Here is a 12477-nt window from a genome sequence, read left to right as displayed (position 1 = left end):
ACTGCGGCTCTCCAGGACCGACATTGCCCACCCCTGTTCTAGAGCAAGAAACTCCAGCAAACTAATAATATTACCCCCTAAAAACACAGCTAGTTACATAGTGCTTTTAATACACTGGATAAACTGACACCACTCTAACCAAGGCCCATTGTTTTAGGTAATCAAGTCAAGTCAAGTTAGGGAGCATGCACTGGTACAGCACGTTGCCGCATCCACTACATGACGAAACAGCTCTGGATCCCAGTTGGCAACCCCCCCAGGCAGACACGCTGTCCAGTCCCACCCTCCAGAAATGACCCTCTATCTGCCGCAGCCAGGTGTTACGTGGGCGACCCCTTGGCCTGGTCCAGCCACTCGGGTCCCCAACTATGAGGATCTCACAAGCTGGATCAGCCTCGGGGAAACGTGCCACATGGCCGTAGTGCCGTAACTGATGCTCCCTCACAATGCAGGTAATGTGCCTCATTCTGGACTCCATGAGCAACCGCTCATTCGACACAAAGTCAACCAACGGTACCCAAGGATTTTCCGGAGAGACGCAGTACCAAAGGAGTCCAGTCTTCATCTCAGTTCACTGGATAGCATCCATGTCTCGCAACCATATAGTAAGACAGGAAGCACCAGGACTCCAAAGACTTGGACCTTCGTCCTTTTGCATAGATATCAGGAGCGCCACACACCCCTTTCCAGCAACCTCATGACCCCCCATGCTCTCCCAATCCGTCTACTGACTTCATAGGGAGAGTCACCAGACATGAATGTCACTGCCAAGGTAAGTAAACCTCTCGACGAGGTCAACACTCTCTCCGCAGACAGACACACTGCTGATGGTTGTGCCCGAGAGGTGATTAAAGGCCTGGCTCTTTATCAGGACACTCGCAAGCCCAGACCCTCAGACCCCTTGCTCACTCTCTCAAGTGCCCCGATCAGAGCCTCCATTGACTCCGTGAAGATCACAACATCATCAGCAAAGTCAAGATCCGTGAATCTTTCTTCACCAACTGATGCCCCACAGCCACTGGAACCCACAACCTTGCCCAATACCCAGTCCATGCAAGCATTGAACAGAATAGGAGCTGAACACACCACTGACGAACCCCGGAATCAACTGGGAAAAACACAGAGGTCCTGCCTCCACTCTGCACAGCATTCACAGGACCAGTGTACACGCCGGCCATGATATAAAGCAACCTTGAGGGGATCCTGCAAACCCTCAAGATGTCCCACAGGGCAGCTCAATCAATTGAGTCAAACGATTTAAGAAAATCGACAAAGGCTGCAAAGGTAACACAGCTAGTATAAAATAAAACACAGTCAAGAAGTTTCAGCCATCAACTGAAGATTTACGTTGACTTAAAGATAAATAAACAAATACTTCTGCTAGAAATACCTCATGCTGAACAGAGGAGATGATGTCTTAAAGCAGCTGAACAACGAATGTAACTGCCGAATACGCTGGCCTTGATTACAGTTTTTATGAACAGCCTCACACACCCAAAAGAAAGCAAACTAACAACTGAAATGTCTTGCGCCATTACACAGCAATTAAGGAGTTCATCTTAGGTGTTTTAATGAAGTCATTACCTTGAATACAGCGGTGGAACTGTTCAGTCTGAAGGAGTGGCAAAGAATCTGAAAAGAAAGTAGTCATCGTCAACAACTAAAAAGACTGCTTATCAAAGAAGAGTGTCAGATGGAGAGGACTGTTACAACTGGGGATGCAGACAGGAGTCAATCGATCAATCTTTATTATATACAGCAGAAATGAGAGCAAGCTGCATCATCGACCAATCTTTATTTTAGATAAGAGATACAGTTTTATGTAACCTATATACAGTGATCCCTTGCTATATCGCGCTTCACCTTTCGCGGCTTCACTCCATCGCGGATTTTATATGTAAGCATATTTAAATATATATCGCGGATTTTTTGCTGGTTCGCGGATTTCTGCGGACAATGGGTCTTTTAATTTCTGGTACATGCTTCCTCAGTTGGTTTGCCCAGTTGATTTCATACAAGGGACGCTATTGGCAGATGGCTGAGAAGCTACCCAACTTACTTTTCTCTCTCTCTCTCTTGCGCTGACTTTTTCTGATCCTGACGTAGGGGGATTGAGCAGGGGGGCTGTTCGCACACCTAGACGATACGGACGCTCGTCTAAAAATGCTGAAAGATTATCTTCACGTTGGCTACCTTCTGTGCAGCTGCTTCGTGAAGCGAATGCAGCACGGTGCTTCGCATACTTAAAAGCACGAAGGGCACGTATTGATTTTTTTATCTGTCTCTCTCTCTCTCTCTCTCTCTCTCTGCTCCTGACGGAGGGGGTGTGAGCTGCCGCCTTCAACAGCTTTGTGCCGCGGTGCTTCGCATACTTAAAAGCAAACAGCCCTATTGATTTGTTTGCTCCTTTGAAGAGGAAGATATGTTTGCATTCTTTTAATTGTGAGACTGAACTGTCATCTCTGTCTTGTCATGGAGCACAGTTTAAACTTTTGAAAAAGAGACAAATGTTTGTTTGCAGTGTTTGCAGTGAATAACGTTCCTGTCTCTCTACAACCTCCTGTGTTTCTGCGCAAATCTGTGACCCAAGCATGACAATATAAAAATAACCATATAAACATATGGTTTCTACTTCGCGGATTTTCTTATTTCGCGGGTGGCTCTGGAACGCAACCCCCGCGATGGAGGAGGGATTACTGTATATATATATATATATATATATATATATATATATATATAAAAGCCAAATACCACTGAGTCACTCATCACGAAATCTCCCGAACCATGAGGACGTGGAACTTGAAATTTGGAATGTAGGTTACCGTTGGTCCATAGGTGCTTGCTAAGAAACGGTTTTAAAAATTTTGTGGTCCAAGAATGAAATTTCTTATAGTTTATTAGACCCGTTTGTATGTCTGTCCGCTTTTCACGAGAGAACTACCTAACGGATTTAGATTGGGTTTTTTTCTATAATCTGCTTGAACATTCTGTTGATTTTTGCGACTTCTCTCATCGCGCTAAGTATGAGAGTTCGCTTGTGGTACTGATTTATTAGCGCAGATCCAAGTGAAACTCATCGGGCTGCGGGGTGGGGAATGTGGCCCTCCTCACTCACGTGTCTGCCTTGGGGCGTGTTGTGATGTGAGATTTTGCATATAACTTAATAAATATTTTGTATATCTTTATTTGTAATCTAGGCAAAGCAATGTAACATTAGTGAGAAGCATTCATGTTTACAACCCAAGCAATGGATCTCTTTGAATTTTACGACAGGATTTGGGGGGTGTGCTTTAAACCAGTTTGGCGAGTGTTTCTCTGCTAAAGTCTTTCAACCCTCGCAAAAAAGCCATAAAGACATATGGTCTCGTTGGGGGGGCAGGTTTTAAGATGTTCTATTCCCCCATTGGTCTGAAGTATGGCAGTTTGGAATTGGCTTGGATCAGAAGCTTTTAAGTACCATGATGTCCTATTGGCTCTAGGGGTTGGACAGAACATCTATAAATTTACTTGCTTAACCTCACACTATCTCTCTCTCTTTCTAACCAACAACTGATGAAGACCATCACACCATGAAATAAAAGGACAACACAATGGAGACCACAGCTTAGCAGCCATATTGGAACAGGCATACGGTCTGTTCTGAAGAAAGCTGAACGATGCTTTAACTAGAGACATTTTAAATAACTACAAGTCTGTGTGCCGCCTGAAACTACACATCACCATTTAATCAGGTTGAATGGTTGCCAATATTCAAATGTACTTTGCAAATTGTTATTATTTATGATTATTATCAATAATTCATTGTTTTATGTGTAACTTAACTCCTGCTTGTCTTTTTACTACACCTAATTGCCTATAGATATAGAGGAGAAGGTGGGGATAAGTTATATACCATAATACCTTATAAACAGTGGTAAGTCTGTGAGATTAGGCATTCTGACAAAGGCTACATATTAATAATACAATAGGGGAAAGCAGAGCAATATATTACTCTACCATGACAAAACTGGGCGTAACCTTAACTCCGCTTAGTTAGTGAACGACAGAACTACTTAATGGATTTAGATCTTTTTTTTCTATAATTTGCTTGAACATTCTGGTTGATTTTGCGACTTCTCTCATCACGCTAAGTACTATAGTTCGTGCTAATCTGAGACAGAGGCTGCGGGCCGAGGGGAGGGGTAAGAGTGACATCAGGAATAGAGAGCTGGGCCGGACCCTCCTCACTATCCTGTTTCACTAATATGCGGGGTGAAGCTGTGGGGGATGGCTAGTTTGTAATAAAAATTGAAAACCTTTTTGAAAACACCTTTTTGCTTTAACATTATGGGTACCTGAGTGTAGACTGATTGGCAAAAATGGAAAATGTATCCATTTCAAATGAAATCTGCAACACAATAAAGTGTACAGAAAGTGAACTTGAAAGTGAATCCACTGTATATTCCACTTAATCCAGATTTTCACTGTTAATAATAATTGATCTATGAGTCTCTAAGACTTTCAAATATTAAAGGGTGCAATTTATGAGAAACGGTTCAAGGGTTCTTACCTCTTTCACAGCTGCTGATTCTGAACCACAGGGAATATGGATCTCCTTCAGTGAGATTATTCTGCTATCTAGGAAAAAAACAACACCTTTACTGAAGAGAAACAAGCTAAACTAATAGAACATTTTACTGTTTATTTGCCTTTTTCATTTCTTACATAAACCTGTGCGCACACACTCCTTTGAGAGAGTCTACCAGGTATTGTACCAAAATAAAATCGATACACTGCATACACACAAATCTCATGTTTGGCATAACAAAACGTTAGTGGAAGTGGAAGCATAAGATGGTGAAGGAACAGTTTTATCAGTGTGTTTTCTTAAACATTACTGCTCATGAAACTCACGATGAGGCTTCGCATCCAGAGTCTAACCTCTTATTTAAGTGAGGCCTAGAAATCAAAATGAGCCTCACTCCAAACTCAAAAGAAGCCTTCTAGTCCAGGGGTCACCACGTCCGGTCCTGGAGGACCACTGTGGTGGCAGGATTTCATTCTAACCGTTTTTTTTTTTTTTTTATGAGTGCCCTGTTTGTGCTGCTAATTAACTTGTGAATTCATTTTAATCGACTTGCTTTTTAAAGATTTGTTCCTCTGAATTTCTTCATTGTTCCTCTAAATTGCTTCAGTTCTTTCCTTAAATGGCACCCAAACAGAAATGAAATGTGAAGAGAGGAAGCCAACAGAAGACCAACTAAGTCAGGGCCTCAAACTCCAACCAATTTCACTCTAACCAGCTGCTTAATGAGGTGCCAATTCTTGTCATTAATTGAACCCGTTCAATAATTTCGTGGCTTGTTGCTGCTCTCGTGGTGCATTAGCAGACATTTCTGAAATTGTTGACTTTCTCTTTTCTAAGAGCCCTGGTCAAATGTTTTGTGGACCTAAGCAGATTGACATTCCTGAGACCTTCATCTTTCTTTATGTTCAGATATTGTATGATGGACATCAGTTGTTTTGGCTCATTTTGTATCTCATTTTTGTTTGGCTGCTAATTAAGGAAAAAGAAACAATTAAGGGATCTGAATCGTCAACAGCAAGTCAATTAAAATTAGTTCAAAAGAAGTTAATTAGGAGCAAAAACAGGCCACTCATTAAGAAAAGGGTTAGAATGAAAACCTGCAGCCACGGTGGTCCTCCAGGACTGGAGTTGGCGACCCCTGTTCTAGCCTACCAAAAGGGGTAAAGGCTGTACTGTTCAAAAAAGGAAGAGGGGAACTGTAGAAAACCCCTGGCCACAACAACAACATTAACTTCTACGGCATGTTTTCATACAAATGATGTAGCTCAAAGTGGTTTACAAGATGAAGAAAGAATAAAATATATATATAAAAATTAGGCAATACTAATTAACAAAGAATAAAGTAAGGTCCGATGGCCAGGGAGGACAAAAAAAAAAAATCTGGAGGCGTTCTGAGGCCACGAGACCACCCAGCCCCTACTAGGCATTCTACCTGACATCAATGAGCTCAATCAGTCCTCATGGATTTCAGGCTTCACGTGGAAGAATTAGATGATGATGGTCTTGTGGACCTCTGGCCTTCAATCCACCAATGTAGGGACAGCACAGTGCTTTGACGGGGAGGTGGGGGTGCAGATTGCCACCACAGAAAACCCGAAAGAGAACAGCAGTGAAAGTAGGGGCTAGTATGGATTTTGGAGCCATGAAAATAAAAAGAGAGTTCAATGCATATACAGAAAATCAGGGTTACACTAAAATGAAGCTCAGAGAAAGCCATGTTCAAATAAAGGGTTTTTAGCAGTTTTTTAAAGTGCTCCACCGTATTAGCCTGGCAAATTTCTATCATATATATTTTAGATTTTAGAAGGCCGCCTCACCACTTCTTTTAAGTTTGGCTCTTGGAATTATAAGCAGACACTCATTTGAAGATCTAAGGTTATGATCTGGAGTGTAAGGTGAGAGGCATTCTGAAATATAAGATGGAGCAGATTATTTAAGGCTTTGTAAAACACAACATACCAAAAACAATAATTCTTTATAATAAAATGTTTTTTAACAAAACAAAATTCAAAAAAAAGAAAAAACAGTAAAAATGGATTATGCCTAAAAGGTGAACCAATGTGGGGAAACCTGTCTACAAGGCTTCAGATCTTATTCTTTTAAATAAATCTTTCAAACCTGCTTATGAAGTGCAGGGTTGTTGGGAAGCTGCAGTTTATCCCAGCAAGACAGGAACAATCCCTCGACAGGGCGCCGGTCCATCATAGAGTGAGCACACACACACACACACACACACACACACACACACACATCAGGGGCTAATTTAGCATCTCTAATTCACCAAGCCTGCATGTCTATGCAATGTGGAAGGAAACCCACATGCCGAAGTGTAGAACATGTGAACTCCATGCAGGGAACACCCAGATCTCCTTACTGCGAGGAGGCAGCAGTGTTACTACTGCACCATCAGGCCACACTGAGAAATTCTTTGAATAAAAATCAAAATAAGAGCACTTACACAATCCAAAATTCAAAAAGAGAGCTGTAAGACAAATGTTGAAAATAATAATACGGCCACAACCTTGTGATGATCTGCTGGGCTCTTAAATAATACTGGGGGCGCTTCCATCGTTGCCCCAATTGTGCATATTGTACAACTGATATTAACATAAAACAACAGTCAGTCATTTTCCAACCTGCTATATCCTAACTACAGGGTCACGGGGGTCTGTTGGAGCCAATCACAGCCAACAGGCAGGAACAACTCCCAGGCAGGGTGCCAGCCCACCACAGGGCACACAAACACACGCACATACTAGGGACAATTTAAGATCGCCAATGCACCCACCCTGCATGTCTTTGGACTGTGGGAGGAAACCCACGCAGACATGGGGGGAACATGCAAACTTTACGCAGGGAGGACCCGGGAAGTGAACCCAGGTCTCCTTACTGTGAGGCAGCAGCGCTACCACTGTGCCACCTCCATAAAACAATAATTTAAACCCAATTTTCATTAAGGGAAAATAAACCATAAACTGAAAACAATGTTAAAAAAACTTTTAAAAATGTTAAAAAGGGAGAACACGTCTGCTTGCATCCAAATAACACCCATAATAATTTTCAAAATGACTCTGAATACAATATGGATATGCCTGCGGTGTGCCCTGTGGAAGGCTCAGTATTGACACATATGGACTGGATTTCTTGACCCACAGTATTACACATGGCAGTCGCCTTTCACATACTCAGCACTAGTTTGGAGTTTGGCTATTTTTTTGCACATGTGAAACAATGGCCTTCATTCCCCAAATGACAAATCATTACACAACTTCTTACCTCTCAAAAGTCAATTTTAATCCTGAATGTTTTCAGCACTTTTTTTATTTTAGCAAACTGCGTGGTTGTCTAAACACCATGGACACAGTCCTGGCCACACTGGGATCCTCTCAGATTCAGACTCACGTGGATTACTAGAAAGCTGACAACATCAAGCTTTTGACCCCTTGCTGAAACCAAATCAATCAGTGAGACAATTCAGATCAGCCGGTTACAGTATCTTACTGTCAGGAAAGTCAACTCAATTGAAACATTCCAGGAAGAATGTGGTCCATAGTAGGCATTCAAGGGCTTTTGCCGACTCAGAATAAATAAAAGAAGTCCACATAAGATAAAAAAGGGAGATTTATTAACAAAAAGTAAACAACAGTGTTCAGAGTAACACAGATTGGATCAAAGCACAACACAACAAAGTAAGAAATGAAAAAGCTTCTATAAGCCTACAGTAATACAAAGGAAAGTCCAGTGAAGCCAGCAAGCTTAACGGGCAACACGGGTACATTAAAGAAAAGATTGAGCAGCACATGTCTAGAACAGGGGTGTTAGCAAATACACAACACGGGTTCATATGAGGAAGAAACACTAAGAGGTGCATATGAGATTATTTATCTTGATTTTCAGAAGGAAATTGATAAGGTACCCCATGAAAGGCTACTGATCAAACTGTAAAGTGGAAGCTCGGGGTGCGGTCTGTAGGCGAGTATAAAACTGCCTTAAACGAAGGAAGCAAAATCTTATGGTGAGGGAAACTTTTTCAGAATTACTAGACGTAAGATGTGGTGTCCTTCAGGGATCAGAGCTGGGGCCACTGCTCTTGTTAATGCACATAAATGATCTGAACAGACCATAACCAATAAATCAGATACGTTTGCAGATTATACCAAGATAGGTGGATTGGCAGATAATCTAGAAACTGCTGAATCATTACAGAGGGACTTGGACAGCAGACAGGCTGTGGCAGGTGGAATGCATTGTAAGTAAATGTAAATAGTTACATGTAGGAAGTCAACATGTCATATCTGAATACACAGTGTGAGGTCTGCAACTTGAAAGTACATTTTATGAGAAGAACGTAGGAGTCATAGTGGACTCATCATGATCTACACCCAGACAGGGGACAGAAGTGACCAAGAAAGCTAAAAGGGTGACTGATAGGTTATACAGAATTTTACAAGATGTAGGGAATATGTCAAGGTAGGTTATTCTTAAGTTACGTAATGCACTAGTAAGGCCGCAACTGGAGTACTGTGTTCAGTTTTGATCACCATATTACAAAAAAAAGACATAGCAGCACTAGAGAAAGTTCACAGAAGAGTGAATAGGCAGATTCTGGAGCTAAGAGGTCTGAGCGATGAGGTGAAATTTAAGGAGTTGAATCTTTTCAGTATAAACAATCAAAGACTAAGAGAGAACATGACTGATATGTCTAAAATGATGAAATGAATTTGTACAGTGCATACCAGTTCTTACTTTACAACACCATCTACACAAAAACATGGGGACACAGACAGAAACTTGTTAAGGGCAGATTTCTCACAAATGTTAATATGTGCTTAAGTAAATTTCCAAAGGCACTGCCTTATCATTAAAATGGAATAATAATTACATACATACGTATCGACATGAAAAATGTACCCTCTTCCATCTTCAGGTATATTTGTTAAATGATTCAACTTTCGCAATTTTATATATCTGTCCACTTACTGAGCCCATCCATGAATTATCAAATCTGTCTAATTCACTTGTCAATCACAAGGCCCAGTCACTGTAATAATAATAATAATTCATTACATTTATATAGCAGCTTTTGGCACAAGGCAGGTTCCAGTCCTGTGGACTCATGTACTGTACAATGCATTGTGTAGAATCCACACTAAAACATGATGTACGGTCAAAAGTGGAAATCTGCATATGCAACGGGTTATGCTGCCGTGCGTGGCTTTACACCAAGTTTAGTTTTTATACATCGCGATGTGAGCGTGGAAACGAGCATACACACCGTTTTTACATGTGGCCCTGGACCAGGATTCCTTAATTTTTACTGATCCTACATGATAAACTTCAAAGGATGTTATTGTATTTTAAATAGCAGTCTTCATGGCTACGATGGCACCTTACAGTTTCATAGTAATGCGTTTGAACTGTGGCTTGGATGTTGTTTGTGTATCATTGCATGTTTTGTGTGTCTTACTGTGGTTTCTAACAGGCAAGACTCTGAAACTGAAGGTGCGTGTGTGGCTTGAGTGTGCCCTGCAATGGACTGGCGACCCGTCAAGTGTTGGTTCCTCTCTCTGCCCAATGCTGCTGGGTTTACGTAATGGCTACTTGTGAACCCTCAACTAGACAGGTCAGTAAGGAATCTGATTCGTTAATTTCTTATCTATATTTGTTTGCTTATTTACTTTCATATAAGGACTCCAATTGTAACGCAAAACCACTTAAACTGGGATGCACATTAACGACTACTGTATACCATCATTCCTGTCACAAAGAAACCTGTGGTCTCCTGTCTGAATGACTATCGCCCGGTTGCACTGACATCGGTCATTATGAAGTGTTTCGAGCAACTAGTCAAAGGTTACATCTGCTCCTCCCTCCGACACGCTGGATCCTCTCCAATTTGCCTACAGAGCAAACAGATCGACAGAGGATGCCGTTGCGCTAACAATAAACACTGCCCTCACCCACCTGGAAAGAGGAAATACATATGTAAGAATGCTGTTCATAGATTACAGCTCGGCATTCAACACCATCATCCCCTCAAAACTCGTCTTGAAGCTTGACGACCTTGGGTTGGGGACGACCATCTGCAGATGGATTTTCTCTTTCCTCACAAACAGGCCCCAGGTGGTGAGAGTCGGCAAACACACATCCTCATCACTCATTTTAAACACAGGAGCGCCGCAGGGCTGTGTGCTTAGCCCCCTCTTGTATTCCTTGCTCACCCATGACTGTGTTGCAAAACACGGCACAAACACCATCATCAAGTTTGCAGACGACACAACCATCATAGGCCTTATCACTGACAACGATGAGACGGCCTACAGAGAGGAGGTGCTGGCATTGAGTAATTGGTGCCTAGATAACAACTTGTCTCTTAACGTCAGCAAAACCAAGGAGATGATTGTGGACTATCGAAAACAACAAGGCAGAGAACACCAGGCCATCTACATCAGCGGCATAGAAGTTGAAAGGGTTAACAGCTTCAAGTTCCTCGGAGTAAACATCACCAAGGATCTCTCGTGGACCCTTCACATAGACACTGTGGTCAAGAAAGCTCGCCAGCGGCTCTACTTCCTGAGGAGGCTGAGGAAGTTTGGCATGAATGCCAACATCACCTCAGACTTTTACAGGAGTGTGGTCGAGAGTCTGCTGACGGGCTGCATTACCGTCTGGTATGGGAGCTGCTCTGCCAGCAGCCGGAAATCACTACAGAGAGTGGTGAAGGCAGCAGAGCACATCACGGGCAAGAGTCTTCCTGCCATTGAAGACATTTACCTCCATCGGTGCTTGCGTAAGACAAGCAGCATCATAAAGGACCACAGCCATCCAGCACGCCAGCTGTTCTCCTTGTTACCGTCTGGCAGACGATACAGGAGTCTGGCTGCTCGGACTACGAGACTTAAGAACAGCTTTTACCACCAGGCCATTGGACTCCTCAACAGCAACACCTGAACACTTACATACACTTACATTACATCTACATTGCACTACTCACACACAAACTGTACCTGCACACACTCGGAATACTGACTGGAACATGCATCTGCACTTTATGGAATATGTATCTGTACTTATAAAACATTATCTGTGCAATAACTGTCAGACTTGTTTTTCTCGTCATACACATTTCATTGTATGTTGGCCCTGTGTTAACCTATAAATGACAAATAAACCTAACCCTAAACCTATATCATAATTTATTTTGCACTGAATTTCGACAGGCTTGTCATTTCCTCGTGTGGCCTACATGAAGGTCGGTCACTCTATTCAGATATAAAAGACTTTTCTTCGAAGCGCCGTATTTTTATCTCAGGAACCTTTTTTTCTTTTTCTGTTCTTAACTTTTCTCCTACACTACAGCTGACGGGCGTTTCTATGGTAACGGCGAGCGATTCGCGCGCAGGCTCCACGGACTGTATTTACTTTCACTCTTCAGCTACAAGGGCAGCGCTCGAGCAGAACGACACGAATGCGGTTTAGCTCTTACCGTTAAGGTCGAATCTTTTCATTGCTACCCAGACTTTTGAGGAGTCGTGCCGTCTGTCCCCAGGCGCAGTCTGCATGGCCATCATCTTTAGGATGCTAGGTAGGTGGATTCGCGCTGCATACTGGGAGGACTACACAAGTTTCCCATCATGCACTAGAATCTCAGCCTGCATCCTGAAAGTTTCGACGCTAGCATTACTAGTACTAGTAGTAGTAGTAAAACTACAATTCCCACAATGCAGCTTTTTGAGTTAGGCGCGCAGCTTTCCCGCTCCCTATCCAAGAACGCCTCACAGTTCCCAGTTCAGGAGGAATCAGAACTGGAGGAAGAAGTGGTGGGTCGGTTGGGGGGAGGGTTAGGTCAAAATATAACGTGGGGAAATGTTTTAAATTGTGTTGGATTTTTTTAAACACAGTTTTTGTTC

General features: G+C 42.4%; 1 protein-coding gene across 2 annotated transcripts in view; it reads right to left on the bottom strand.

Moving 5' to 3' along the window:
- The window catches only part of si:zfos-1056e6.1 (uncharacterized protein LOC107988029 homolog), a 49422-nt gene extending 37236 nt beyond the window's left edge, over positions 1-12186 (bottom strand). For both annotated transcript variants that reach the window (XR_007933571.1, XM_051919418.1), the window contains exons 1-3: positions 12054-12186; positions 4550-4617; positions 1585-1632 (exon numbers count right to left, since the gene is read on the bottom strand). Coding sequence is in view for 1 of the 2 variants with exons in the window: in XM_051919418.1 (XP_051775378.1) it covers positions 1585-1632; positions 4550-4617; positions 12054-12138 (201 nt within the window). In the remaining variant the exon portion in view is untranslated. The remainder of the gene's footprint in view (positions 1-1584; positions 1633-4549; positions 4618-12053) is intronic.
- Positions 12187-12477: the final 291 nt, after the last annotated feature.

Source organism: Erpetoichthys calabaricus, chromosome 15 (genome assembly GCF_900747795.2).
Source record: "Erpetoichthys calabaricus chromosome 15, fErpCal1.3, whole genome shotgun sequence".
Lineage (NCBI taxonomy): Eukaryota > Metazoa > Chordata > Cladistia > Polypteriformes > Polypteridae > Erpetoichthys > Erpetoichthys calabaricus.
Note: the sequence above shows the minus strand (reverse complement) of the source record. Positions and strands in the feature narration are given on the sequence as shown.